The 27947-nt window shown below is 37.2% G+C and overlaps 1 protein-coding gene across 1 annotated transcript in view; it reads left to right on the top strand.

Annotated features, from left to right (window-relative positions):
* HDAC9 (histone deacetylase 9) overlaps nucleotides 1-27947 on the top strand; it is a 668907-nt gene that overhangs the window by 517812 nt on the left and 123148 nt on the right. Inside the window, exons 18-20 of the mRNA XM_038391401.2 lie at nucleotides 11447-11554; nucleotides 24177-24232; nucleotides 24476-24563. Coding sequence (XP_038247329.2) covers nucleotides 11447-11554; nucleotides 24177-24232; nucleotides 24476-24563 — 252 coding nt within the window. The remainder of the gene's footprint in view (nucleotides 1-11446; nucleotides 11555-24176; nucleotides 24233-24475; nucleotides 24564-27947) is intronic.

Below are 27947 nucleotides of genomic sequence, written 5' to 3'. Positions count from 1 at the left end.
AATTCCACTTTTATCATGAAATAGGGCAGTCATCCAATACCAAGAAAAAACAACCGCCACCACCCTGCGATGTGCAAAGTCAGATCTTTAAATTGGAAGAGGAGGAGCTGTGGAAGAGTCAAAACAATGCTGTGCATGAAATCAGACTTACACAGCATCAATGCTGAGAGGACTAACAGAACAGTAGTCCATGTACTAAATATTGATGTACTTTGATCAGTTTAGCCACTCTCTGCGGTGCACAATGGGTTTGGGGCTATTCTGTGTATGCACGGTGAATTCCTGGTAACTTTGCTTTCATATATACAAACCATAGGTCAAAGTATCCGCTGGTGTAAATGGGTGTAGTTTCACTGACTTCAGTGGAGTCCTGCTCATTTACACTAATAGAGAATTTTACCATCTAACTACCCAGAAGAAGAAAGTGTAGATGTGTGTGTTTATATAAATATGTTTTTAAAAATGCAAGCAGCTTTTCCCCCTAAAGTTACTATCTTTTAAAATACTTGAATCAAGTGGGTGAATAATTTATTTGTTTATGTATTGTTCTTTTTTTCTCTGATTTTAACTAACGTTGTGGTCTGATTGGTATTATTGTATCTCTCAGTGATACAGTTTTACTTCTTGATAGTGATTTATTAGTTTCAGAGTAGCAGCCGTGTTAGTCTGTATTCGCAAAAAGAAAAGGAGTACTTGTGGCACCTTAGAGACTAATAAATTTGTTAGTCTCTAAGGTGCCACAAGTACTCCTTTTGGTTTATTAGTGTATCTTTTGGATTGGTAGCTGCACAATTCTGAAAATCCTGGGTCATGTAACTGGTCCTTACTCGCACGAGTTTGCTTTCTTAGGGCAATGGTATTATTTCTGTTAGTGAGGACTACTCATATGAGTAATTATTTGCAGGACAGGGCTGGACTTGTGCAACGTCAAGCAGTCCACACAGAGGACTGCAACTCTTCAGGGCTCTCAGGCTAGCATCTTTCTCAAGCATGAAATTTATGTGAAAAAGAAAATAAGAGAACAAAATTATGTACACATAAGACCTCATTTGGGTAGAGGTGCAAAGAAGGAATCTGGAAGGCACATTATGTAATTGTGATAATGTTGATATTTTTCATGTCCTGAAGCAGCCATTTGACAAACCTGTGGACGTAGACCAAATCTGCTGACTCCAGGATCTCGCAACTGTTTCTCTTCCCCTTTGAATGAATGGCGCTGAGACACTACCTTCAGTTCACTGTCCACAGCACAGTTCACCAGTTTATACAGATTTAAGAGCAGATACTCTGTTCCATTCTTCTCCCTCTGTAACACTCCGATGCCACCCCCTTCCCCCACAACCCCCAGCACAGAGTCAAGCTGGGGGCAGTGAGAGCTGTCGTATGTTGTTTAACTAGCAGACAGTCCCTTGGCTTTGTTGCCAATGGGTAAAAGTTAGAAGAGCTACAATTTGTTCAATCTTATACAGGCCTCAGACTGGACAGAAAACTGAGGAGGTGTAAACCTTTGCAACACAACTTTTTTGCCTGGTGTAATCTCGGTAAAGCAAAGAATCTGTCCCTTTAGATCTATTTTGCCTCATTTTTAATAATGAAGCTCTTTCTTAATTGCATTCACTATTTCACAAGTACTAAGACAACCCAAATTATAAAGCACCAAACATCATATGGAACGCAGAGAATGAATGTGAAGCTGATAAAGTGTCATAAATTCAATCCCTTGAGGATTTTATTTCATTTTGTGGCTTCCACAAAAATATCAAGTATCCCAAAGTTTGCAAAGTATAGAGTAGTATTATGTAAAACAGAGAATCCCTCTTTATTTATAAGGGTGGTATTGAACATTATACACGCAAGTTAATTATAAATAATTTTATATTACATTATATACGGTTTACAAACATGCATGCACACATACATATGTTCATAGCCCCCAAACAAGCTTACACACGCACACACATGAGATTTTGATAGAAACTCCTTAGCTTTCTGCATTTGTACTTTGAAATTCCACTGTGACATGCTTCGGTGATGGAAATCAGCCTCCAGAATTGGCACAAGAACTTCTTTGAATTTTTCATGTAATTTTTATCATAGTAAATACCAAGGCTCCATAACAGCTCCATGGTGACTCCTAACAGAAAGGATATCATCTATAGCCAAGAAGAGGGCTGAAACATGATGCATCAGAAAAATGAACTCTGTAGTAAGAGGTCAATCTTTTCAAAGAGGAGGCCTGAGTTCTACATGTAAGTATCTGTAGTTACTCTGTTTGCATGCACAAATGGCTCAATTTGCACATGAACTCATAGGAACTGCATCATCAAATACAGGGAGGCAATTGCATATGGATTTTTGAACACAAAGACATTGAAAACTGAAGCAAATGTAGAGTTAAATTAATAGAATACTCAGGGCGAGGTCTGCAGTAACTTTTTTACCAGCATCTGGTGATATGTACCACATATTTGAGACTTGAATCTGTGCCGAGCTGTATTATTTATGATCTTTTTCTAAAAATAAATTCTAATCCAACCTTTCCGCAAAAGAAATGATCCTAGCACCACTATTATATCCATCCAAATTTGGGTTCAAGAATTTGTGTTTTTGTTAGGTGTTTGTAATATCTTCAGCTGCTTCAAGAGACACACAGAACCCTGAACTTGAATCTTTGCAAGAATTTAAGGAGGGCAATTAAGTTCAAATACTTCTTTTAAAGATAACATTATTTTAATACTTTTATTGCACTTATATCAATACAATTTTGTTAGTGATTTGAAAGCCAAAGAAGATCATTTAAAATTAAAAAAATGAAATGTTTTCCAATTCACTTTTAAAGATCTATTAGCGCTGCTGTTACAAACTTGCTTCTTAAGGCATTTATGGCTCAGAAGTTGAATTCACAATGAAACTTTGAGCCCAATCATCAATGTAACAGGGCAAAATAGGGCCCTTGACGTTCCTTTTTTTTCTTCAACAGGAATATTTTCTCTAAATAAATTTTGGTCTGTAGATCATTCATGAGTAGTTAATTATTTGTATTTATTATTCCAAACTTTAGAAGTCTTTATTAGGGAACGTATAGGTAACATGGCATTTTTTCTGTTTCTTGTTTGGAGTGGCTTAGCTCCAAATATATATATATATATCGTACTCTTATGGTATGTCTCCATTGCAATCAGAGGTGTGACTTTGCTAACTTGTTTTGATCTAGCTAGCTCAAATAATAACAGCAGTGAAACCAAGACAGAACAGGTGGCAGCGTGGACTAGGCACTTGAATACATACTTAGAGTTCTGGACAGTGCTGCAATGGCTTCACTTTTGTTGTTATTCAAGCTAGTTAGATCAAAGCTAGCTCAGGTACCTCTAGAGGTGTTATGGTCACACCTCTGACTGCAGTGTAAACATACCATTATATTCACATTTCTTGTGCAAATAGTTGCCTTTCTAAATTCAAAATTCACTCTCTGGCAATAGTCTCCAATAATACCTGAAGAAGAGCTCTGTGTAAGCTCAAAAGCTTGTCTCTTTCACAAACAGAGGTTGGTTCAATAAAAGATTTTACCTCACCCAGTTTGTCTCTCTCATATCCTGGGACCAACACAGCTATTGCAACACTGCAAACATTTTCCAAAATCTTCTTAAAATTTGCTGTTTCCGTGAACTTTCCAGCCAGTAGACTCATTTATTAGAATATTATCAGGGAGCAAACACAAATGGGGAGTGAACACAGCCCAAATGAATTCAGGTTGTTGGGATGGTTTTTTTAAATAACTGTGAAAATATTTGGAGATATTTAGCCAGCTCAGATTCTAAAGGTTGCATATTTATTATTTCCCTATATATCACACTGGAAGTACAAGTACATTCCTGAATAACTGCTATTCTGAGTACTCGTATATCAGGGAAACCATTATCAAAGCAAAATCTTAGTAAACTGCTGCAGTTTTATAAGTAATTATAATGTTATAAGAAACTCAGTATACCAGTGTTGGAATATATTCTGTCTAAAGTATCCTACTCAAACGCTTCAGATAAATGAAATTTATGATAGAAACACCAGGCCAGGCACACATACTTTCTCTCCTTTGTTCACTATTGAGAGACATGGATGACAGGCCATTTATTAAGGATCGTTTCTAGGTTATGATGTACACACCTTAGCTTCTTTAGTCATGGTGAGATGAAACAGAAGCAGAGAAGAAAGACAGAGGATCTTTTGATTCCTAGTGAAATCATGGATGTGATGAATGATCACTGTGACCAGTGATTCCATATGGATAGGAGACGGGAACTATTAGCATGGCAGCTGGAGTGTAGCACTGGGCATGGATTTGAGCACACTGTTGCAGGCTAGTGCATTAACACTCTTTGGCACTAGCTCATTCCAATGATGACAGGCTCATTGCTGGCAGACATATCAAAATGCCACACACACGTTTTAGAGGCTGTAATGCTTCAGGAAAATATTCAGTTACTACTTACATGCCAGTAACAAAAAACAGTGAAGGAAACATGTTTGCTCTGGCACAAGTGGCAGAGTGTGAGACTGAAAACTTTTATACCTGCTAAGGCACATAAATTCACTAAGCAATATACATATTCCTGTGGATCACATGGTCACATGGGAAATCTGTGATTTCGAGTGTATTTCTTACAGTTTTCTGTTGATCCATTCCATGAAGGCCAATAACTTAGCTAGTTAATATTACACTGTTGCATTCCATCTTTATATTTACTGTGTCTGACCACAACATACAGTCAATGTAATGGGTTCTCCAGAGTGTGTGTTAAGCTACCGATTTCCCCTGAAGTGTATGTTGGTATAATTTCCATCTGAGAATATTTTAGCACAACTCCTGGTGGTTCACTGGATGAGAGGGAAGTCCCTTTAAATCGCTCCGAAGAGCTATTGCTTTTGAACCACAATTACCCGTTTTTGCTTTTGCCCAAGATACTGTGCATATAATGTACAGTAACTGCCATTAAAAGGTCATATTTTGCCAACAGTTCCCACCAACCGGCATATGAGATTTTCCATTTTCCTACTATATTTAGGATATATGCAGAAACTCTGATAGTACTGTTGGGTTACATTTGGCAAATTTTGATTTTTTTAATGGCAACTATTATACAGTGAACATGCATAGGATGAGAGATTTAGTGTATTATTACTTATACTTATACTTGGCCATTGGATGGAAGTCACAAGATCCTACTGGGGGAGCTGCATACATTTTAATTCAAAATGTGTATAGATGTGTGTGTGAGAGAGATGCATTAGGAGTCAGAGGGTACCAAGCAGATATTCTAGCCCTTTGCATTTGAGATCTAGAGCTTGCCCTCACTGCAGTTTTAGCTCAAGGTGTAACTCAAGTGTTACCCCTAACTGACTCCTGTGCGCACACGAATAGCTCCAGTTAAGTGGCACTTTAAACTCAAGCTAGCTGGTCTGTTAGGTGGTGTGGGTTCAAGCTCAAGAGCTGCTGATGCAGGACCTACTAATTCACTAGGGTCTCAGCTACTCTGAACTGCTACTACCATCTCTCTGAGCGGCTTGAGTGTTGTTTTTGTAGTGTGACTGCTCTCAATAGAGTAAGGCTAACTTAAGGGCTGTTAACTAGAGTGTAGATCATTCAAGCTAACGCTGCAGTTGAGACAAACCCCCGACCTTAAAATTTGAATTGAATGCACTCTGATTTTTAAAGGATAATATTCAATGGCAGTTGTGCCCCTCCAACTCGGACCTGTTAGATGAATCAGAAGAACCTACAGAGCTTGTAAGTGTGGGACCTAAAGAATGGCCCTGAACATTGCCTTTGTCTTGTATTATTTCCAGGTTACTGGTATATGTGAATTTGAGACTGAGCTTAGTTTCAGAGAAAAAGATAAGCTGTAGAACACTCTGCCTGCCTGGCTGTCTCTTTCTCTGATAATTGGAAATGACACATTTATATTGTTATATTATGAACAGAAAATCTGGATCCCAAATGTACACAGAGTAGAGCTGGTGCCAGGATCTTGAAAGGACCCTTCTTACAGAGGGAGAGAGTTTGGAATAGAGATCAATGGTGGGGGCTGGGATATGTGACGGGCGAGAGAGAGAGAAGAGAGAAAAGTTGCAAGAAAAATGTTTAACTGTTTTTAGAATTTTTTCATCACTCTCCCCATCCCTCAGATAGGATCCAGGCCACCAAAGATAAGCATATATTTACAGTATTAGGCATACAGTATTTCAGATTTTTATAATTAAAAAAGCCATTAAGATAAACAGTCCCCCCACCCAAATGTACCTTCCCTCACCTCTCCACCTCTCCCCACACAATGCATCTGGCAGTAATTTATAGTGGTAACAGCAATTTTCAGCTACTAACCAGTCCAGACTAACACAGAATGTCCCAGTCTTGCTGTTGTAACAAGCACCCTATAAACTGTTATGTGTTGCTGTGAGGTTTTTTTTGTTTGCTTGCTTGCTTTTGGAATGTTAAGGTTTTCATTGTTAGGCCTCAAGATATCAGATATAAATTGATCATAAGAAATACATTCCTATCAAGTTCCTTTTGGTAGTATAAGATATAGTATTTCTGCATCCAACACTTTAAACATCAGATGCTTTTAGACAGTATAAATGCTTTTCATTTAAGTCATTCTCTCTTCCTTTTTAATATCGCCACATCTACTTCAAGAATAAGTAGTTTAATTTTTATCATTTGCAGCTTTACAGAGTATTAGTGTTGTTATTCATACCAATGGTTGAGCTATGATAGATGTGCTTGAAAGAGCCTGCAAAGTACAGTGTTCATTCAGGAAACTCTGAATGAAGTAAATTCATATGGGTCTTAAAAACTTTACTCTTTAGACTGGGCTCACAGCATTATCACAGATTATTCTTATTCTTTGAAGGTCTGCAAAAATGATAAGAACATTGCTGCCAAAACACTGAGTATAGTTATATTTTAATACTGAAGTTTTGGTGCTATCAAAATCCTATTAAAACCCCTTTTTGTTTTATGTTATGTATATTTTATTCTATCAAGATACTGAATGCTCTAGGTTAATTTTCAAAACATCCAAAGCATATGTTTCTCATGGGAAAAAAACAACCATTTAATAGGGATTAAAGTGAAAGGATCCTGTGCTAGAAACCAATCAAATTTAGTGTAAAATGCTAAATTTTATATAGGGTTTTATTTAAACCATTCTGTAGGAATATCTAATAGGGATAAAATTTTCTATTAAAGTCTATAAGATGGTCCGAAACACCTATGGAAAAGGCATCACTTTCTATTAAATTCTATAGGACTTTTCCATAAAGCAATGATTCAGAAACTATGACATCTTTAGCAAGAATGTTATGCACTAAGTATATAGGTTGTCCATGAGGTGGACCTGAGGTAGGCAGGAAGTAATGATGGACTACACAAAGAGTCAAATCCTACTCCACTTATTCATATATGTTGCCCTGTTGTATTCATCTTGTACGAGTAATCCAAACAAAAATTGGTCTTGTATACCTGACTGGACTTTAACACAGCAGTTGTCTTCACATTTCACTGTGGAACACCCAGTAAAATATTTAAATTAAACATCATTTGTGTAGTTTTAAATGTTTCAGGGGATTGCATTTGAGATATTTTCTGAGGAGCTGTTTTCTATATAATAAATAATCATTTATTTGTAGAGTCAAAATAATTGTAAATACTGCCCTTCAATTTAGTCACAATTGTTTCTCCTCAAATACCTCTCTCAGACTATGATACTTTCAGAAGATACTTAAATCCTGGTATAAGTTATCTCCCAGTACATTGGTGTGAGTATATGTAGATGGCATTAAATCACACAGAAGCGTGGGGTTGGAACAGGAAAAATAAACAAGAGGTGCATAAAAGCAAAAAGAAGCTTCCCATCCTCTTACATTCTGGCTACTTTTCTACTACAACTTTCTCCTTCCTCTCCAATTTCTTACAGCAGTAACACACATACATTTACATTCAGACACTAGGTTGTTGCTGTGTCTGGCCTATTTATGACACCTCTGAATTTGGCCCATCATGCGCAATCAAGAAGATACATAGGGCTACCTTCTGCTTTCTTTTACATTCCAGTGTATTGCAATTAAAGAGGAAATCTAGAAAAACTAACGGACATAACTTTAACATGTTTGCCTTTTTATACAGTGGTAGTTCAATAGCATTCTGCTGAATAAACCACTGAGTAAATTGCCTCTAAGAAAATGTCTTAGGCCCAAGCAACTGAGATATTTAAAACTAGTAATAATAGAGAAAGAAACAATTCTGCACTGGCAGAGGGATAAACTAGATCATCTAATAGATCTCTTCCATTCCTGACATCAGGAGTTGAATTTTATGTCCCAAGATGTTCTTTAGTTGTTTCTCAGGGAAATCTCCCATGGAGTTCAATAGAGATTTGCAGGAGTGTGGACTCCAGAATTTAATTTTTGAGGGGTAAAATGTAATGCTGTATCTCCCCATGTTGATCATTCCTTTTTCGTGTGTGTGTTAATTTTCTTGTACCTGTCTCGCAGCACACACAGTTCTGCAGCTGGAAGTGTGCACCTGCTGCTTTGGGAGATCCAAATGCATGATATGTGCCATCCCCAAATCATCTGTTAAAGTGATCAATTTCCCTTATACTCTCTGTTAGTCATATTTGAAAATACCTTGAGACATGGAGTACTTGTGGCAGTTTAGAGACTAACAAATTTATTAGAGCATAAGCTTTCATGGGCTACAGCCCACTTCATCAGATGCATAGAATGGAACGTATAGTAAGAAGAAATATATATACATACCGATAAGTTGGAAGTTGCCATACAAACTGTGAGAGGCAAATTAGGTAAGATGAGCTATTATCAGCAGGAGAAACATGCTGTTTTGTTTTCCAATTTCCCATTATTATCTCAAGTCCCTTTAAAATTAAGCTCTTGTGGGTCAAGAGCTCATAGGGAAATTTCCAGTGTTAAATATTGGGCCTTGTTCCAATTCATTCTCCTCATCCACAGTAGAACACAGAAAATAGTTAACACAATAAACAGTCTGGGCAACAGGGATAGTGTTCAGCTGCTAGCAATCCCTTTCTCATGTTCTAGAGGAGACAACCATTTTGAAGGGCGGATACATTCCAAACTGTGGTTACAATTTTTGACTCAACAAGCAACTCTGGAAATGAATCATAGCCCCTCCAACACTGTAGATTCCCTGCTTGCTTGTATCTTGGCACGTTGAACTGCAGTTGAATCATTTTCGTCAACTACTGCTTTGGTTTTTTAACCTTCATTTGCTAGCCATGCACATGGTAGGAAAGGGCTCCTGTTTAGCCCTTCTCTTAATAACCATTCAAATTGAATACAATACTGTGTTTATCCTACTCTATTGTGTTTAACAAATATCTTGTATTTTTTTCCATTTTTGACTTAAAATAGATCTTAATGACAGCTGCTTCTCATATGAAGCATTAGAGACAAAGGCCACAAGAGTGTTGTCTAATGGCTAAAGCTTCGGGACTTAGTGCTTTTTGGTTTTATTCTGTGATCTACCCATTGACTTACTGTGTATCCTTGGAAAAGCTGCTTAATTTCTTAAAAAACAATATTACCCATCTATAAGAGAAGAATAATAAATCATTACTTACTTGTGTTGTGACGCTTAATTCATGTTTGTACAGCACTTTGACATCCTCAGATGAAAATAAAAATATCTTCATTATACTAAGCTTGACAAGCAAATGCAAGTCTTACTATTCAAAGGGCCTAATTCTCCTCTCACACTGATGAGAATGTGGACTAACCCAGTTGAAGTCAGTTGTGTTACACCAATGTAACCTGGTGAAAGAGAAAGAGGAATCAGGTGCAATACACTGAAAAATGAGATCATTACGAAAACTTGAAATTTAATAGTAATGTAACATCAATGATGAACACATTTGACAGGTGTATAGAAGATCAAACTTCTTTCTATTTCTACTGACTAGCCAGAGAATTCTCAGAAATTCCAGAGTCAAGTAACAGTTACATCTATTTTCAATTACCTGATTTCATTTTTGAGAAATTAAGAACAGAAGTTCAAATTAAAAACATGTCTCAGTGTATTTGGAAACTTTAAAAAATAGGATCTGCCACCTAAAATCGGTATTTCTAAAACTTTTTCTTTTCATAGTGGACTTGTGTGATATTTTTCCTATTTAAAGGTACTTCCTATAGAGCATCAAAGAAGGCTGCATATTTGCCAGATTCAAGTATTTCATACTAATGTGTCTGCTTGGTCTGAAATCATACGATGTAAATGCAACCCTTCACCATTTTCATTCATTAGTTTTCATTCTGCTTTGCATTCATTGCTTTATGCAGGCACATTTAGTGGATTATTGAAAACGGAAGTATTTAATAAGTATAACTTTTTAAACATATTTACTAAAGTTCTTAATCTATGCTGTCTCATGTCTGTTGTATTCCCTTATTTTTTTTAGTAGCTGGCAGGATCTCATTTAATACTTATGATAGAAAATAATTTGAAGAGTCAGCAATCCTGTTAATCTTTAATTAAATGTTAGTAGCTAAAACATACTGGTCTGAATTCATCCCTGATATAACTGCATCAAATTCAGTGGAATTGCAGCAGAGATTAATTTTTCACATTGTATTTCTTCCTTATTTTGCTCCTATCTCAAACATGAATCAAATGAATCGTAAATGTATAGTTTGCATTCAGAAATCTAACAAACTATTTGATTATATTTCTATTTTCCACTAGGCAAATCCTAGCAAAGTAGCATATAGAAAATAGGATTGGGATTATAAAAATGTGGGATTATCCTGAGGATGCTTTTCTTTATCTGATTTATTATTTTAGTAGTTCTAATTTTTAAATGGCTTTACTGAGTTTTCTCAGTAAATCTAAAATATTCATTCCATTTATTTAAGGAATATGAACGATAGCTGTCGTCTTGCATAGAATATGTGCTACTGATTTCTTAATAACACAAACTTTTGCTTTCCTAATGCCTGTAGTCAAAAATTTCTTTTAAATACTTTGTCCTGGCACTTGCCAAACTCATTTTCATATATAACTAAGGGCCCTCAAGTAGTAGATATATTGTATCTACTACTGGGGCCTGGTGTCTAACGGGCCTGTAAGTAGGCCAGATCCGGCCTATGTAATGCTGTTTGTAATGAGAAATCTAAACAGGGAATGGCAGTGAGGCATGACAGGAATGTGTTTCCATTGGAGAAGTCAGTGTAGAGAAAAAGTATAAGCAAAGCCATGTCCAGAAGGCCTTTTCAGCTGGCCAAGGCGGAAGACTAATGTTATTGTACATTGGCTGTCACCCTGCCAGCCCTCCCTCACTGATTTGTTTTCTCTTATACTCTCTCTCTCTCTCTCTCTCTCTTTCTTTTTTTCCCCCTTCTCTACTGACTGTTTGCTCAGGTGGACAGTGACACCATTTGGAATGAGCTGCATTCGTCCGGCGCTGCACGCATGGCTGTTGGCTGTGTCATCGAACTGGCTTCCAAAGTAGCCTCTGGAGAGCTGAAGGTGAGGTCTGGGTTGCGTGGTGTGTGGGAAAACGAGGGAAGAAGCTGAAAGAGAGATGTTATTTTTCTGGAGTTGTGGCGAGGGTGGAAGAGGAGAGAGTGGAAAAGATGGTCACTAAGGTGTGGTAATCTAAATACTCTGCTAGGTAGTTGGCAGATTTTATTACTCAAAGCCTTCTGTTCACAAGGGAAAGGTTTGCTGTCGGTATACTGTAGTATTTTTTTTTTCACACAGAGGTGATTAGGGAGCTACAGTCCAAGTTAAAATTACTCATAGTATGTACATATCTGGCAAGCTGTACTGGAATTCCCTTTTGAAGTGATTTTTAATATGATTATTGAGTAGTATGTGTAGCCTCAGAATACCACCCAGAGAGAGGAAAGGTAACTAGTGGACTTGCAAGTTACGGAGGAATAGGGAAATTGTTGATTAGGGAGGTAATGATCCAGAGTATACTTTTCAATCAAACAACTTCAAACTGACTATGCTTCATTGTTCTTCCTCTCCCACCTTATTTTTCTCTTTTCTACATGATCTGAAAAGAATGATGTACAAAACCCAAATTATTCCCAGTCTAAACAATTTATAAAAGCTCCAGACATGACAGACTTTGACATTTTATTTGGTATTTTAACACCTCTATTTAAGGTACACCATAACTCTGCTTGAATGCAGAGTTACCCCAATAAATATTGCTGGAGCTAACATGGCTTCTTAATGCAACTGCGTATACATTTTCTTGTCCAAATACTGGTGGACTTAGTCCTGTGACCAAAGCCTAGGTATGAGGTAAATATTTTAGGACCAACAATATAAATTGGAATGAAATTATGGTAAATTTCCTTCATCTCAATTTTACTTCCGTCAGTATTTCAATTATACCTTAGATAGCATAGTTCAGTTAAGACAGTACCTTTTTAGCTCAATTTCAAACCTGGGTGTTGACATTTAGGTGCTTAAATTATGATTATTGTCTGACAGTTTCCTTGTACTCTCCTGTCAGTCTGTCTGTATCCATCTGTTGCCTTTTGTCTTCTACTTAGAATGGGCAGTGTAAGCACTTTTGCTCCGCGTTTGTACAGCGCTTGATTCCTGGTCCATGACTAGGGCTCCTGCGTGGTCTGATAATATAAATAAATGAATAAATAATAAGTATTTGTGATTTGAAGCACCAACTGAAGAACTGGGGCTCCCAAACATATGGCCATATTGTGGAGCCCTCTACTCAGGTTGAAGAGTAATCCTGCTGACTAAATGTCAGGCCTTTATGCACAGAAATTTGAAAATTGGGCCCTGTTTAGTACCGTGCATACAGTTACAGCATCCGATAAAGTGAGCTGTAGCTCACGAAAGCTTATGATCAAATAAATTTGTTAGTCTCTAAGGTGCCACAAGTACTCCTTTTCTTTTTGCGAATACAGACTAACACAGCTGCTACTCTGAAACAGTGCATTGCTCCTGGCCAGAGGGACCAATGAGGGACCTGTAGAGATTTTTAGCAAGCTTTTATCTTTGTTGACTGTAGGTTGCCCTGCAAAACTTAACAGAGTTTAAAAGGAGGACTAGATAAGAATAAACAGATATGCTGTATGTGCAGTTGACATGACCAGAATCTGCTGCAAGACCTTTATTGCTTATCTCCACGGGTTTATGGAGTCTTGCACACTGTGTGATTCTTCTTGGTTGTTTGTCTGTGTGTAATAAGTAGCTCAGAAGAATAAGTGTCAGCCACTGTAAGACCTCAAAAAGAAAAGGAGTACTTGTGGCACCTTAGAGACTAACAAATTTATTAGAGCATAAGCTTTCGTGAACTACAGCTCACTTCATCGGATGCATTTGGTGGAAAAAAATTTGGTGGTTTTTTTTCCACCAAATGCATCCGATGAAGTGAGCTGTAGCTCACGAAAGCTTATGCTCTAATAAATTTGTTAGTCTCTAAGGTGCCACAAGTACTCCTTTTCTTTTTGCGAATACAGACTAACACGGCTGCTACTCTGAAACCTGTAAGACCTCAGTTATCACTGAAGTGGTTGCAGTCTGGAAGTCAATATTTTAAATCTAATGCTAACCTGCTATTTACTTTTTAAATAGTAAATTGAAAATTGAATTTGTCTATAATTCAGATACTCAAAACTTTGTCATACATTTGTTTGAGAGACACAAAATGCAATTATTAGGACCCCTGCTGATGAAGTCTGTACCTTAGATGTATTGAATCAGCACATTCCTCAGCCAGCCCTGCTACATCCCCCATTCCTCTCACTGTTCAGCACCATCAACTTTTCGCACTACACTGGCTGACTGTAGACCCCTAGTAGTGGGAAGGTTGTGGAGACTTGTGGCACTAAAATACAATTCCTGGTAAACTTTTCTCAGCTATGGACCCTCAACTTGGGTGTATATAAGCAGAGGCCAGTGTCAAACCTCGGTGAATATTGTTACAGGAGTGCTCTGTAGATGAGAGATGTCTAGGTAAATAATTAATAGATAAGGTTCACTAGATGGTGCCCAGGAATACAGAACATAGTTCATGCGGGTTTTAGGACCAATAGTAGTTGTGCACTACAAATAACTTCTTGTGTATAGCTCTTCACATGTGTGAGACCTTATCAAATATGGCCCATGGACTTCATTGGTTAATTAGGCTTTTGGGATGAGATCCTCACCCCTTTGCTGGGCCCTTTAAGACAAGTAAAGGGACCAAACATTCCTGTGGAAGAAGACCTTTGTCCTCCGGGGGGAGCATTCCCTCAGTGCAAGCCCTGGTGTAGTGGGAGGGAAGAGATATGCTGGGAGTGAGTACAAGGCATTGTGGTGTGGGTAGGGTTGGAGTACACAGTGCTACAACGATAGAACCACCCAGGAATGCTGCCATAATTCAGGATATGGCTACATGGCAATCAGAGGTGTGACTGCAGCCCATGTGTGCATACCCAGAGTAGCTCTGATCTAGGTAGCTCTAATAAGAATAGTGATGCAGCTGTGGCCATACAGGTGGTAGCATAGCCTTGCTGCCTAAGTATAAGCCTGCCTGGGATTCTTGTACATACTCAGGCAGCTAGCCCATGCCACTCCCCATGCTGCCATTGTTATTTGAACTAGCTAGATCAAAGCTAGCTTAGGTATGGCTATACATACTGCAGTCACAACTCCTGATTGCTGTGTAGAGAGGCTCCCAGAGATAGCCTAAGTTATGCCCGGGACTTCACTAGTCCCTGGAGCAGCCCAGCATCAAAAGGGCACACCTTTGCTTTCTTCCTCCAGGTTGTAAGTTCTGTGCTGCACCCCTTAGCGGCACAGCACAGAATTTCACCCTTTAATGTTTAAAGTAGCCAATAATTGCTTCCTGTGGTAGTGTTTGCGTCTTTGGTATTTCCCTAGTGATAACCAAATTTTCATTATTAATACTGGTAACTTTTTAAAACTAGATATTTTGCTATTATTATTTATTGTCAGTGCTTATTCATTATATTAGTAATGCTTTTAAGGCTCTAAAATTAATTTATAAGTATATAACAATAAGTAAATTAATACTATAATTGGTTATGTTTACACATTGCTCAGTAATATTATTCTTAAAAAATACCTCTTAGATCCTGTAATATTTTTTTTTTTACTGGATAGTATCTTGTGAAAATGCAATCTCTTAGTGTCTTTCCCAGTTATGTAATGTGCCTTGGATTTCTTTGGCTACCCCTTCATACCTTCCCATTGACAGAAAAATTAACAGATGTGAAATGGGTTAATTCTTGAACTAATGTAGCTGAAGAAAAGGGCTGCCTAATTTGGGTACTAATTCTGCAGTGGGGGGCCTTTTGCAATTAAATACTACTCAATGTAAGTAAAATTGCACAACTGGGCCCTTAGAATCCACAGGAACATTTCTGATACTGTTTTCTGCAGTTTCCAATATCCCTATTAAGTACTACTTTAAGTTGGAGTAATTATTTTAAGCACAATACTCAACATAAGGATTTCTCCATTTTATTTTTTATATTAATTAAATATGTCAACATTGGCAATGGCAACACTCTATTCTGTGCGAGAAACACATAAGCACCATATATTTTTAATTTGACAAATATGAAACAGAAGAGACCTCTGCAAACAACTGTGAAAAACTGGTGGATTTTGTCTGGTTATTCCCTTTTGTTTTAAAAGTTTCCATGGCAATTATGGCAATTATGTGCAAGGACACTCAAGAAAAAGATCAAATCAGTTAAAAGATGACAAGGTGCGATACTATCTTGAGCATCCAGTTAAACTGAACCAAAACAAACACAAGCCCCTTCCCATATCTTCAGGTGTGCGGGTGGGTGTAATTACCCTCATAGTAGATAGGGATCATTTAATTGAATTAAAACAGTTTGAAATTAATATCCTCAGAAACAAAAACTGTATCCTTTTATGGGATGGTGCTTTGCAATATGTCAGCATGCATCATGAACAAAATAAATTTGCAGTATTCAGTCATTGTTACTGTGCTGTTTCCCTGCTATTTCTGGGTAACTGGAATTGAACTTGAAATTGTCATTCCAAATAAGTTTGGATACTGATATTGCTCAAGGCTCAAGTCATACAGGGCCAGATCCTGCCTGTCATGCTCATAGAACTAGCACTATAAAATCAATGATATTATTCATGTGAGTAGGGTAACACAATTTGGCCCAAAATATTCTCCTTCTTTGTTACTCTTTAAAAGGAGATGCATATATTGTGCATTTCCCCCTTCAATAATACACCTCTTTAAATAATTTTTTTTTAATTACCCATACCCTCAGTTCAGATGTATTGCTAAAATCCAGTTTAGGCAAGCAGGAAAAAAGTTGGTTCAGACTTTACCATGGGAGAAAGGTATTGAGGTCTGTACATAGCAAAAGACTGCATAGTTATTTATTAGTCAAAAGATGGGCGGAACATGGATTGGAATATGGCTCTGCTTCTGCTTCAAAGCATCTTTATAAAAGTCTGTGAAATCAGTCGAAGACAAGCTAAAGAGAAGCACAACAAGAGCTTTACTCCTGATCTCTTAAAAACAATTAGGAAAAAAACTTCTTTAAAAGACTATTCTAGGAACATAGGGACTGATTTAAACTTCATTGGAGACTCCTGTCGATTTCAATGGGCTTTGAATTAGACCCATATGCTTGAATATGGTGTTGGTCTCTGAACCACTGTCTCACCTCAGTCTATAAAGTATACGGTCAGACAAGATTAAGTGCATGAGATGCAAAAAAATGTGCTATACAGTTTGTCAGATATTTTTGACAGCACTGAACTTGGATACCAGCTGATTTGCGGATAGAATGGAATGTTGTAATGTCCATATTGTTTCAATCATCATGAAAGAGTTTAATTAGTTGTGTTACCTGAATGTGTGTTGGTGTGCATAATAGATACTGGGGGAAATGATTTATTTTTTTCTTCCCATCTTTGTAATACGGCAAGTTATACCATGTATACCAGGTACAAAGAACTATACTATTTCTGCTTGTTACATCACATAAAATGACTGAGGCATGTTAGTAACATGACATATTAACTTCATCTGTACCAATCTTCCTCATGTGTTACATATGCAATTATATATTGATTATGTAAGGAACTGCTTCATGGTTTATGCTTTGCTTTAGCAGGTATTTGTGTTTTACTGATAAGTAGTTCTATAAGGCAACTTCAGATGTATAGCAAAGGGGGAAATGAAGAACAATGCCCAAATGCATCCCTGTTGACCTACACTGAAGTAAGTAAGAAATATTAAGGTATGAAGCATGAAAGAAAATGAGCCAGATTTATCCCCACAGATGCAATTTTCACCTTCTCCTGGGGTAACTGTTCAGAGGGTGTATTCCCCACTGGGGCAGGAAAGTGGTGATACCACTGCTACTCTGTCCAAGGAGTTCCGCTGGGGAATGGCAGTTTTAAAATCCAATCCCAGCTCCACTGTAACAGAGGCTTTTCAGCAGAGACTGATTTATTTAAGCCCCTCGTAAAGCTGGCTTTGCCTGCTCCTGTGGCCGTGGCCCCATGCACATTTGGGATTCTGCTGGCCAGCTCTGTGGGAGTCCAGCAACACAAGCCATTTATTTGAGATGGACTTACCACCACCAGCTCTCATCTTCCTAATAAATGAATGAATGTCCCTGGCAGGAGAGATTTCCAAAGGCACAAAGGGCGGTTTGGTGCCCAATTCCCACTGACACTCAGGATTAGGTGCTTAGCTGTCATTTGCACCTTTGAAAATCTCTCCCTGTGCCTCTTGCAACAGCATCTATGCACACTGAGTTAAAAAGAAAGAAGAAAAAAGACAAACACAAAGTAAATTGCTGTCATCATAATTGCTTTGTTGTAGTTATTGTTATATTGTTTATATTGTTTTTATAAAAGCTGGCAACTATAATTGCCTAGTATGGCTTTTTAAATAAACACCATTTCCTTTATTTGCTCTACTTTTAGTCTTTTAAAAAATGCATTCAAAACATCTCTTAGATGTTTTCTCCTAGTAATTATGGCTATGTTCATAGCTAAGTGATTGCTATTATTTTATACAACAATACAACTTGAATTATTCACTTGAACTTCACAGCAACTGTCCTCCTCTTCCTATTGTTTGTTTGATTTTTCACTAGGGTAGTTAATATACATGGCTAGACAGGGCAACGCAGGTACAGCCATCTTAGACTACAAGTCCCACGTTTCCAGTTTCCTCGAGTGCTGTCATCTTTACTGAATTGTCACGGATGCAGACAAGCAGCTGCGCATTACTCTGTTTCCATCATACATGTTTAATGGCGATTTCTTGTGTTTCTGGCCTCTGCTGGCTTCTTTTGTGAGAAAAAATGGCATTCCTGCATGTTCGTTATAATTTCCTTGGCAAATCTGCATGCTGCTTGTACTGCTCTGTTAATATCATGAGTTCTTGTACACAGCATTCTTAGACACCAAGGGCCAGATGTTAGCTCCTGCTCGGGCAAATAGCCTTTAAAGCTACCCTAAAAGAGACATCTGAAGATTCCCCCATCTCTTACACTCGTTCCCTCCACCATGATGTATGGTATGTCTTGGGGTCATGCTGAAGCAGGATGATTGGAACACAGTGATTCTCATCCAGGATAACAGTTTCAAAGGGACTATTACAAGCTGGTGGGACTTAGAGCAGCCCTGTGGCTACTCCATGTTATGCCAGGGAGCTGATAGTGTCAGAGACTGGAGGAACACAAAGGTGGTTTAAGGCCACCTTTGTCCCCTCCCATCAGCTAGCTGAATGGAACTCCTGCACAGCTTCAAATCTGGCTACAAAATTATTTTTTTTAAATCACATAGGCCAATTATATTAAAAGTAAAGGTATTTAAAGTGTGCTACTGTAAAGGATTTTATTTATGAACACATGGTGAACTTGTCATATACCCAACTCGTGCAGTCTAAACACAGAAATGTAGTAGTGTCTTATGTCAATATTGGCCTGATCCAGAAGCCTTGTGCACCTAATTACTATGTAAAAATCCAGAAAATTTGTTAAAACAGAGCTAAAGTCCTCTCATTAAAATCAAAGGGATGTTTTGATGACCAAGAATGGCATTTTGAATATTACTATTGTTAAGCATTAGGTCCCAGCATCACACTGTTTCACCTATTTACACAGTCAAAATAAAAGACAAAGACGGCTAAATTTTCAAAATTAGACAGCCAAACTGTGTCTTCAGAAAAAAAAAGCTTTTTTCACACAAGTTGTCCCATTGGGATGCATGGCATGCATGACACTGCAAATGACTGGAACACTTTCTGGGGAGCATTTATTTGTCCTGTAGGGTGAAGTCATGTGAAACTCATTTGTAAAGATCCAAAAGGTGCTTTCAGTCAATGCACAAGTGGGCTTATAAATATCATACAGTACCAGTTTTGTACTGAACTTGAGGATAGCAAAAGATGATTAGACGTCTTTTTTCCAAAGGAATGCCTGCTTCTTGCCACAATAAATATATTTTACAAATGCTGTACAGTTTTTGTAACAAGACATAATATACTAAATACCATTCATTTTAATACAAAAGCTATATTTATCAATTAACTAGTCAAAGTTGGCTGACAGTGGTTTCAACTGCTGAATCAATGTTCCCTCTCAGGGCCTGACTGCAAGTTATTAATCATCCTAAACTCTCTTTGAAGCCAATGAGAGTTGATGGTGCCCAGCACCTCTAGAAGTCATTCAGCACTTTGTAGGAATGTGTCCATAAACACATGAATCATTGAGTATGAGTACAGGATATTTGAGAAGAACATCAATAACCATGATCTTGTTCTCACACATTGCTGTGAATGGACAAATTCACATTGTGGCAAAATGCTTCTTAGGCCTATATTACCTCATTATGCCATGGATCCACCATAGAAAACCAGTGCATACAACCTGTACATAAACAGCAGAGACCCCAATAATGTGATGGAAACTATCCTTGACTGCGCATTTCAGCAGAAACAGAATGGATGTCTGATTGTGCTGTTGCATAGCATAGCATAGCATCAAGGAATTAAGTAAAATACTGAAGAAAAGAATGCTAGCATACATGAGTGATCTCCCAGCTACTCTTTGGAAAGTAGGCATCCAGCCACATGTATAGCATTGAAAGGGAGAAGAATACTTACCTTAGTACAGGAAGGGAATTAATTCTCCTTGTTTTTCTCTCCAGTAGCCCGGAGACAGGATTACATAGATCTAAAATGCATCTTCTCTGTAAATTGAAAGTTTGAATATATGACTCCTCTGTCATTCCCTGTTCGAGCCTGTGTAAACTTTATACCAGTGATTCTCAAATGGGTACACGTATGCTGCAGGTATGCAGAGCTCTTCCGGGGGTACATCAACTCATTGAGATATCTGCCTAGTTTTACAACAGGCTTCATAAAAAGCACTAACAAAGTCAGTACAAACTAAAAATTCATACAGACAACGACTTGTTTAAATTGCTCTATATACTATACACTGAAATGTGAGTACAATATTATATTCTAATTGATTTATTTTATAATTATATGGTAAAAATTAGAAAGTAAGCAATTTTTCAGTAATAGTGTACTATGACACTTTTGTATTTTTGCATCTGATTTTGTAAGCAAGTAGTTTTTAAGTGAGGTGAAACTTGAGGTATGCAAAACAAATCAGACTCCTGAAAGGGGTACAGTAGTCTGGAAAGGTTCAGAGCCACTGCTTTATACCATCATAGTTGCAGCTCTACTCCTTATCTTCAAGTTTAACCAGAGAACTAAGTATATAATGCCACAGACGTGAATCTTTCCTTTAATGTGCATTTATGTCAGTCAGTTTACATATAATGGTTTCTGTATCCTAGTATAAATAGGTGTATTTAAAAAATGTTTTGAATTTACGTACTCACTTTATTTTCAACATATTGTTCTTCGTTACTCTATCTTTACAGTGCATTTTTGCATTTCTGTTTAACCCTCCGTCAGAACTGTTCAGAGCTCACAGTTTGGTATTTAAATATTGCCTAAATAAATGAGTTGACATTCAGTTGTGCTAATATAGAGTATGTTTGTGCAAAGTTTGAAGCTAAAGGACATGTGAAGTGTTCTATCAGTTGCATGAATGTTGTTTTTTAATACTGTGTGTTAGCTGATAATCAGCGTTCAGTGTTGCTCAATATGGATTAGATTAAATTAACTGCTTGATCACCAGCATAGGGTTTTTCCTAAGAAAAATGTTTCCCCACATGCCTGTAGTAATGCACTGAATTTCAGTGTAATGTATGGATATATAATGCATGCTCCAGAGGGGTCACATAGGTATTTTGGATGCTCATAGGGGACTGACAGGGTTAACTACCCCAAGATGTCCGAAATTAGCCACTGGTAAGGAAACTAGATCTCCAAACAGATCATTCTAACAATTCTCCTTGCCTTTGTGGATTGCCACAGTAAAGAAACAGAAGAGACGAGTGTACAATGTATCTGTCATGCTGTCATAAACAGGAAAGTGTCCCATTTTCTCCCCTTTAGATACCCCCATGATGTACTCTGAGAGATAATCATCTTAATTATATCTATCTTTTGGGAATACTGATAAGGTTAGATAATAATGATCTGTGAACTGAGTAGGGGCAGCTATAATTCTTGCACTGATATTTCCAAATTGTTTTCCAGGATTGAAAGAGCAAAATACACGTCATAACTCGATGAGTGATGGCTCCTTGACTGAGTGTTCTCTTGGTTCTCTACCTACATGTACTTGAATGTATATATTATTTAGATTTTCACAAATGGTAGAGGGAAGAAACACATCCCAGAATTTGTCTGAATGAGAATGAAATTTGTTACACTCGCCTGTGAAACATATTTTGTGAAAAAAGAGGCCACAAAAAGTACTAAGATTTTAGCTAGCAGTATTTGGTTTGACAGCTATAGGCTAGCCCATCCTCCTTCTGATTCACTATACTGTATATTAAGGACAATCAGCAGACTAATGACTTTAAAGTTAAACAGCCAGTGCTGTTCAGTATTGCCAACCGTAAGCATTCAAAAATCATGAGATCCCCCATGATCTGTTACATTGGCTTTAAAATGATGAATTTTTTTAAAAATAGTAAATTCGGGGTACTTTTAATTTGCCATCTGGCCTTTGAGCCTTTAAAGGTTACATTTTCAAGTTTTTCTCAGCAATTATGAGGGCTAGAAACTTTTTTTTTTAATCACGTGACTCCAAGATCTTAGGCTTTATGAAAAACAACAAACCCCGTGAGTGTAGGCAATCCTGGATATTCCTCTCTAATGGCTTTGTAGTTGCCTTGGTTTTTGGTTTTCATTGCTGGTGAATTCAATCTATAGGCAATTTCTGTTCAATTGCCAAGGGAGATATAGCTAAGAACTGACACACATATCTGACGTGTGTGTCTCTTTTTGATAAAGTATGAACATTTATATGCAAACGAGGGGTATGACAATGAGAGATACTGCCGAGTGTCCTGAAGTCTCTAAATGAGGATCAGTGGAACGCCCTTTGCAGCTGCCTTGGGCTTCGTTTAGATTGATAACACAATAGTCTAGACTCTAGAAAATATTGTAGTTGGCTTCTTGAATTGTGTTTAGCAATAGGTTATATTAGATGCTATTGTAGGATTGCTTGGCTGCTAAATTAGCCTTCAGTAAGGCAACTGCTATTTTATGTTCAATGGCACTTTTGTCTAAGAAAATGGATCTCACATACACCCATGTAACTCCCTTGATTTACTTGTAGTTATTCATTATTTACACCTGTGAAAGTGAAAGGACAATCAGGTCCATCGATTCTCATAGTTGTTTTCCTGGATAAGTACTGCAGCACTGCAACCTAATTAGCCTCTTTAGTTCTAATTAGAATAATTTGTCAATAAAAGGCATATGTATTCAACATTACTCTACAGTGTTTTCTTAAAATGCAATCTACAGTATTTTCTTAAAATCCATTGGTGCATTTTGTATGAAGGATTTGAGGCACTCCTTGTTGATTACTTAAAATATAGGTTTGGCTGCCAGAATTATGCATTGATTAGAACATCATTTTTTAAAATCTCCATTGGCTATGGTTTTAAAGCAATAGTTGAACACACAAGAGTCCAATTCTGCTCCCAGTTGCATCTGTGTAAACCAAGAGTAAATCTGCTAAGTAATGGAGTTACTCCTGATTCACACTGGTATAACAGGGAGTGGAATTTGGCCCAGGTTTTGATTAACAGTTTTTTTCTTATGATAGCAAATTATATTCATGACTATCCAGCCTACATTTTTGAACAGCAGCTGTCCTGCAAAGATTTATAGATCTTTCCTTTACTTCATGTAGGGGGGACTTCATATTTTTTTTTACGTGATGCATTGCAGTGAATCTGTAGGTTAAGGAATTCCTTGATCATCACTACTTCTGATAGCTGCTGTGTATGAAAATGTTCTATAAAACTCCAGAATGTGTGTTAGAAATTGACTAAGGGAATTCAATAAAGTTGCAAGCTTTGGCAAGCCTCCAAGCTTAATTTATAGACTGGAGAAGAATGAGATTTTCATCGTCCTCCTTTTCTACTCTTAGGAATTGCCTTTTTTTGTGTGCAAGTGTAAATTTATCATTTAGTTTACACAGAAGGTAGAGCTAACATTTCCAAACCATTGTATGTAAATATCAATGCTTTTTCCCTTTTACTGTTTTATAGTCTGAAATGGATCAACAGGGAGAAATTTAATTTGGATGAAATGTTAATTTGGGTGGATCAGTGATACTTTCTCTCTACCAGCTATGAATTCTGGACTTAAATGAATAAATCAGTTATGCTTGTGTCGCACAGAACAATAGCTATTGTGTATATTTGCCATCTATGTGCTGTACAGCTCCAAAATAGCTTACTCTTATCCTGGCTATATTAGAGACTGTCTCTTTGAGTCTCTTTAAGTTATGATATATATGCAGCGGTGATCACATATATTGTTTCTGCTAATTCTATAAAAGGGTAATGGGGGCAGCAAAAGTGCTCAAGAGCCTCTGGTAGAATCCAATTCTGTTTGCAAGCTATGCTGTGTTACACAGAGAAACCAGCTTTTTTTTAAAAAAAACCTGATAATTGAAAACCTATCTTGTTCTTACAGAATGGTTTTGCTGTTGTAAGGCCCCCAGGCCATCATGCTGAAGAATCAACAGCCATGTAAGTACCAGGGAATATTGCCCATCTTGGAGCGCTAGGGTTACTGGCAATCACCTGCACTGTGCATGTCTCTGAAGAACTCTAATTGTTAGCAGATGACTGAAAAGGCTTTCTAGGTACTCCCAGAAGCAGATTTATGGCTTCAGAGATCTTATAGGGTTTTTTTTAAATGCCCTGAACATTATTTATAACTGTTTTCCTGACTGATTTGCTTTCTTATTTCTGTTCTTCTCTATTCCACAGGGGGTTCTGCTTTTTTAATTCGGTTGCAATTACTGCCAAATACTTGAGAGACAAGCTAAATATAGGCAAGATATTGATTGTAGATCTGGTATGTATTCTTGGCAAGCATCACACTTTCAGTGCATCTAGATAAAAGATAATGAATTTATATTTGTATGTCAGGCTTTCCTGCCTTTAATACTTACAAGAAATAAAGGTGTATATTTCCTTTGAATTTGGGAACTCATTAAAGCCAGGATGGCAGTACTGAAACTATAAACATCTATGTTTCACTTTAATGGTGTTAACTGCAATTTAATGAGAAGAAGGCACAGATCAGGGCAACATTTATGGTCCTTAAATGAATTGATACTTCCACTGTTAAAATAACCCAACAGAACCCAAGTTTACTTTTCCCTACAGAATACAGACTTTAAATAGTCTGATATGCTTTAAAGAATGCTGTTGCTTTGGTAACAAAATTGGCCACTTCCCCCATCTGCTTGTTGAGTAACATTGATATTATTAAAACAAATCAACAAGTCATTCTCTCTGAAAAGTTTTCAAATCATATATGCCAGCTTTGGATGATTCCCTGCAGGAGAGCGAAATGATTAAAAGTCAACTTCATTGGATTAATCTAGTATTTTAATAGAATGCATTCTTACACAATAGAGTTCTAATTTGTTTAACAGATGGTTTATTTAAATACAGATGACATTTGGCATGTTGTCTATATTATTTTCATGAATAATGAATTGGAGCTTTGCTTCATATGTAAAGGATCAGCTCAATACACAGCCCAGAGAAAGCTGAATGTTGATTTATGAGCACCATTTTTGTTTTGCCTACAGTTCATGAGGAGGTGTAATAGGTTGTCTGACAAAGCATAGACAGGAAATGAACCCTGGCATCAAAACCTAACCTGTTACATCTGCACTTAATTAATTTTTGCAGGTGATAAAAGATTTAAAGACAAAATATGTTAAAGGTTTTTTGAAGTGCATGGCTTAATAGTCTAAATCTTGTTCATATCTGCACTCATAATTAAATCTTATTGTGGAGTCATGGCCTTACCATCTAGCACTTTTGTTTACTTAAGTGTGCATACTAGTAGTTAAGGAAAAAGAGAGGGGGGAGGGGAAGTGTAAGCAAGAGAAATAGCAAATGAAGAACTAAATGGTTAAAATAACTATAAAAGTAATATTGATATTCTTGGAATAGTTTTCAAATATTTATCAGAAGTTTTACCCTATGGTTTAGGAATGCACTGATGGAGAAAAAGAACAGTGCAAACATATTTCTGCAGAAACTCATCAGGATTTGTGAACAAATTCACTTCCACTGTTTTTTGTGTCCATTTGCTCACTGGGGTTAGTTAGGTGATTGGGATTTACTAGCATGAAGTACATTTTAAGTTTATAAACTCCTAGCAAACCTATGCAAAGTTTAGATCTGCTTATAAGTGTTACTGTCATCCAGTCCGGGAAGAGAATTATAAACAAGAGGCCTATTTGACCAATCTCCACTAAGAAACCCAGCTTGAATTTTGAATAGCAAGTAACGCTCAGCTCCCCTCCGGCTATCCTCCACAAACATGTTGAGCTGAGCTGGTATGGAGAGCTGGCACAGATGACTTCACCCCTGGAACAGTCACAGTCTGGTCTCTGATCTCCTCAAGGGTCAATGCAACAACGTGTTACCCCTTCTATGAACATAGAGGCAAAGCCACAATCCAAATGTAACTAATTACCTATGAGAGCACTAATGTCCATTCAAAGCAAAGGAGAACTGCCCTTAGTGGTCTCACCTGAAAGATAACATCGAATCATAGATGTTAGGAGTGTGAAAAATCGACATACTTGAAAAATGTTACTATGCTGACCTAATCTGTAGTATAGACAGTGCTATGTTGATGGAAAAATTCTTCCATCAACCTAGCTACTGCCTCCTGGGGAGATGAATTAACTACAGCAATGGGAGAATCTCTTCCGTTGATGCAGTCAGGGTCTACACTTACAGCGACACAGTTGCTGCGCTGCAGCTGTGCCACTGTAGCATTTCAAGTGTAGATACCCTGAAATTTCTAATTGACCTTCCAGGCTATATGTTTATAGTGGCTAGCACAATTCGGCCCTAATCTGACTGAGACCTGTAGGTGCTACTACAATAATAATAATAATTAATAATATTCAGTTCAGTCCTTAAAGTTCAGAAATTTTTTTGTATATATAACTTTAACTTTTCTGTTTTTCATTTTTAAACTTTCTACATCTACATCACAGAAAAAAAACACCTCCCTTTCTGATTTCCTTTTTTCATTCCTTCCTATGAATAAATCTCAATTTTTGGATTGATCCATAGTTTCTGAATAAGTCATACATTTCATCCAAGAAGGATAGGCAAGGAACCCACTCCATACACAAAACATATAACTGACTAATAGTAGAATACACTATCCTCACCATGCAGATATCTTTGTCTACTCAATGGCATTTCTGGACTATTTTCATTGGCAAAATTTAAGTTTACAATAGAAAATTATTTTTTGCAGGATAGAAGATGAAGAAGTATATAAAAGGCCCAAGTGTCTATTTTAATTCCTATAATTTAAAAATTGTTGGAACAAGAACATATTAAAAAAATCAAACCCCACAACAGTAGAAGCCAACTTAAGAATGGAGAGCTCAGGCCTTTATATCATTTATTTTTATGTTCCTTTAATTTGTATCTGGCGCCCAGAGATCACAGTGAATAGATGAATGATGAACAGATGGCAATTTTGTTGAGAGTTTTTGAATAAAATATTTTTTGAAGACTATATATCAGCCCAGACCCAAGGACACTCGTTTGTAATAAAAATGCAGTCAAAGCATTAGGGTTGCTTTTCAAAATATTTTGTTTACTCTCCTTGTGGTATAGCTTCTTGAAATCTATATTTTTACTCGGATGGAGTAAAGAAGCAGACTCAACATCTGAAATCTTTCAGCCTCTTATAAGGTTCAATGTGGAAGTTTAGAAAAAACCCCAAAACCTTCAGTTTTCCTCCACCACAGTGCACCTGGGTTTTCCCTTTTCACTTATAAAACCCCATATGTATCTAACCATATACTGTACAATGAGACAATTGTGAAGAAACAAAAAAGAAATTTGAAAAGTTTAAACCATTATCCATTATCGTATGCTCATTCTCTAAATATATTTTTAAATATTTTATTTAAAGAAAGAGATTTCCTGTGCACTGGTGTTTGGGCTGTTATATAATGTTAGAAATATGCAAATTGGCTATGGTCATTCCCTGGTTGTGGAAAGCACCATACTATCGGCTCTTCTCTGCCAGATGATTTAATAGCTAATGAGATCATACTGCTATGTCTTTGACTGTTGCCGTCATGATTTTGCAAAAATGAAGTATGAAGTCCTTCTGCATCTGGCATCTTTTGATGTGGATCTAACTGCTGAGGGACTGCTAACTGAACTGAATGTTTCAAGA

The sequence above is a fragment of the Dermochelys coriacea genome, chromosome 2 (genome assembly GCF_009764565.3).
Source record: "Dermochelys coriacea isolate rDerCor1 chromosome 2, rDerCor1.pri.v4, whole genome shotgun sequence".
Lineage (NCBI taxonomy): Eukaryota > Metazoa > Chordata > Testudines > Dermochelyidae > Dermochelys > Dermochelys coriacea.
Note: the sequence above shows the minus strand (reverse complement) of the source record. Positions and strands in the feature narration are given on the sequence as shown.